This window comes from Camelina sativa, chromosome 11 (genome assembly GCF_030686135.1).
Source record: "Camelina sativa cultivar CO46 ecotype springtype chromosome 11, ASM3068613v1".
NCBI classification, from domain to species: Eukaryota; Viridiplantae; Streptophyta; class Magnoliopsida; order Brassicales; family Brassicaceae; genus Camelina; species Camelina sativa.
In genome coordinates, this window is record NC_141890.1 from 38031366 (window position 1) to 38033851 (window position 2486).

The following is a 2486-nucleotide window of genomic DNA, read 5'->3' on the forward strand; positions in this document are numbered from 1 at the left end:
AGAAACTAGTTTTCCGATTCCTTTTCTTACATAATTGTGTCTAACTGGCATCTAAGAAGTAATTGTACCAATAATTCAAATTTAATTTAACCTTTTACAAAACAAAATGTACCATTCAAACCCATTTTTGTAAGAAAAGAATTGGAAAACTAAATTCCTTCCAACGCTACAATATTGTACGACCATATCGATAATTTACCAATATAACACATGAGTTTATTGTCCTTGTATAAACATGAAAATTCAATGGACATAAAAATAAAAGGAAACAAAGCAATCAATGAAATATGAAAGAAATCAAAGAACCCACTTTTACCAATAGCAACAGTGACCAAACAAAACAAAGCATGTCACAGTATATTCAAAATCCCCCATCAATAAGAAGAGATGATTATTCCTTTCGCCTTTTTTTTTTTTTTTCCTTCTCTAGTCCTACAGTTTCAAATATTGTTACGCTGTGAAATCAGCCGTACGTTATGAAATTCATATTATCACTAGAGATAAGAGCAACGATCCTTTATTCTTTGATCCTAGAAGGCTCTCCGACCGTGTTCTCCATTCGAGAATACCATTCGCCAATGCGTGTGTTGTCCACCATATCCTTACCCGATCGAAGGTATCTTATTGGCCTCAGAACACCAAATACAGCGAGATCAGCCAGGTTCGGTTTTGATCCACCTGCTAATCATAAACTACAATCATGGACCACTCAAGAAAGTGGAGACTAAATTTAGTATTATATCGGAAGTTGTACATACCGAGGTATGGACGCTCTTTCAAGGCATCGACCCATGTCTCAGCAGCATCATAAAGAGCAGCCCGTTCATCAGTAATGTTATATTTCTTCTTCAGTTTCTTTGACACAAAGTACATCGCCGTTGCTCCTGCATACTTTGCCACTAATCTTTCAGTGAAACTGAAATTTCCTGCACAGGGCACAACATTACAACTTAGACAAGAAGTAAATTCCTCCAAAAGCTTTCTGCAGTTGCAAATGACGAATAAATGTTCCCAAAACTGGAATCCCAGACGAGCATAAAGCAAAACAAAAGAAGAAACAAACTAGTCTTTTTTTTTGACAATGAAGAAACAAACTAGTCTCTAACCATACCATGTGTGGTGATGTAATCAAAAGATTCCAGGGCCTCCGAAGTATTCCTGTATATGTTTGGTGACAAAAGATGCACAAGGTGATTGTCCACCCACCTATAACACAGGGATACATTATCAGCCTCAGGTCTGTAATGACACAAATCAGTAACTAAAGTATAAAATGACCATACTTGCGCCACTTAGTCTCTTCATCGTCTTCAGACTTGGAAATTTCAGGGTGCATCTTCTGGAATAAGCCATCGATTATCGCTGCACCAAACAACCAAAGATGACTCAACTAAACTAATACTCATCATCTAATTCGGAAAGGAGAACAGAGGTTCCAGACAGAACATGGAACAAACCTGAAGAATCAACCATTTGTTCACCATCTACCGTAAGAATAGGCACCTTCTTATAATCAGACCATTTGATTTCTTTCTTACTGATGGGATTCACTTCAACAATCTTGTATGGAATCTTGTTATAATCCAAGAACGCTACAGAAGATGAACAATCGTCCAACCAGCAAAGTAAAGACATATAAGCTAACCATCTCTATCTTACTAAATCACAAACAACAAGAGCCCACCACTGGCTCTAACCATGATTGAATCATGAAATTTCAATGTTCAAAAATCTGATCAGATCCAGAAATATACCTTTAACCTTGTTACAGAAAGGGCAAGCCTCGTACTGATACAGAACAACTTCTTTAGGATTAAACTTGTGAGCCATTTCCTTTGCGTGAACTTCCTGACCAAGAGACGATGCGGCGGCGGCAGAGAAGAACACAATCCCAGCGAATCCGCCGGCAAAAGAAGGAGTTGAAATCTCTGGAAGACCGCCGAATCTTCGGGTGATGGGTTCGGAGGACGAGATCGATGTAATCGCCATGGATTGGGCGAGCCGTGGATGGATTGCGACGGAGGATGAGATTGTTCGCGCAGCAAGTCCGGTGACTCTCCTCATAGCTTAGTGTGGATCTGTGATTGAGATCTGGATCTCGAGATTTTTGATAGTTTCGTTGTGTTCTTGAAGGCGTTTTCTTTTGTTTATTCAACGAAAGGGTTCTTAGGGTTTAAGCTGTGTCCACGATTACTACTTCCACTTCCAGAACCTTTTAGATTATTCGTAGGGCTGTTTACGGACAAACAAACATATAGATATATTTTTTATTTGTCTTTGGAAGATCTCTTATACATGTATAAATATATATTTTTACTATGGTATTTAGATAGGAAAGTCTCCTGCAAAATACTAATTTTTTTTTTTGAATGAATGTAAAATTAATTAAAAAAAACCTGTTTTACAAGAAGAAATGCTTCGTAGAGAGATGAAATATTTTTGTTTAATTCTATGAAAAATAAACTAAAAATACTAAATTTTTTATT

At 37.2% G+C, this 2486-nt stretch overlaps 1 protein-coding gene across 2 annotated transcripts; it reads right to left on the reverse strand.

Annotated features, from left to right (window-relative positions):
- Positions 1-286: 286 nt before the first annotated feature.
- LOC104725261 (uncharacterized) lies at positions 287-2276 on the reverse strand. Of its 2 annotated transcripts, none has more exons than XM_010443890.3 (6): positions 1755-2276; positions 1458-1592; positions 1284-1362; positions 1112-1206; positions 759-926; positions 287-678 (listed from the first exon to the last, which is right to left on the reverse strand). In XM_010443890.3, exons 1-6 carry the CDS (start codon positions 2062-2064, stop codon positions 518-520), a joined length of 948 nt encoding a protein of 315 aa, XP_010442192.1. In that variant the 5' UTR covers positions 2065-2276; the 3' UTR covers positions 287-517. The 2 variants fall into 2 exon arrangements, with proteins under 2 accessions (XP_010442192.1, XP_010442191.1); XM_010443889.3 differs by having other exon boundaries at positions 287-681; positions 1755-2230.
- Between the last annotated feature and the right edge of the window lie 210 nt (positions 2277-2486).

Coding starts and splice junctions, on each gene's coding strand:
- LOC104725261 (XM_010443889.3), bottom strand. CDS start 2,064: ATGAGGAGAGTCACCGGACTTGCTGCGCGAACAATCTCATCCTCCGTC. Junction 1,593..1,754: donor TTTCTGTAACAAGGTTAAAG/GTATATTTCTGG, acceptor CATCTTCTGTAG/CGTTCTTGGATTATAACAAG. Junction 1,363..1,457: donor ACAAATGGTTGATTCTTCAG/GTTTGTTCCATG, acceptor TGTTTGGTGCAG/CGATAATCGATGGCTTATTC.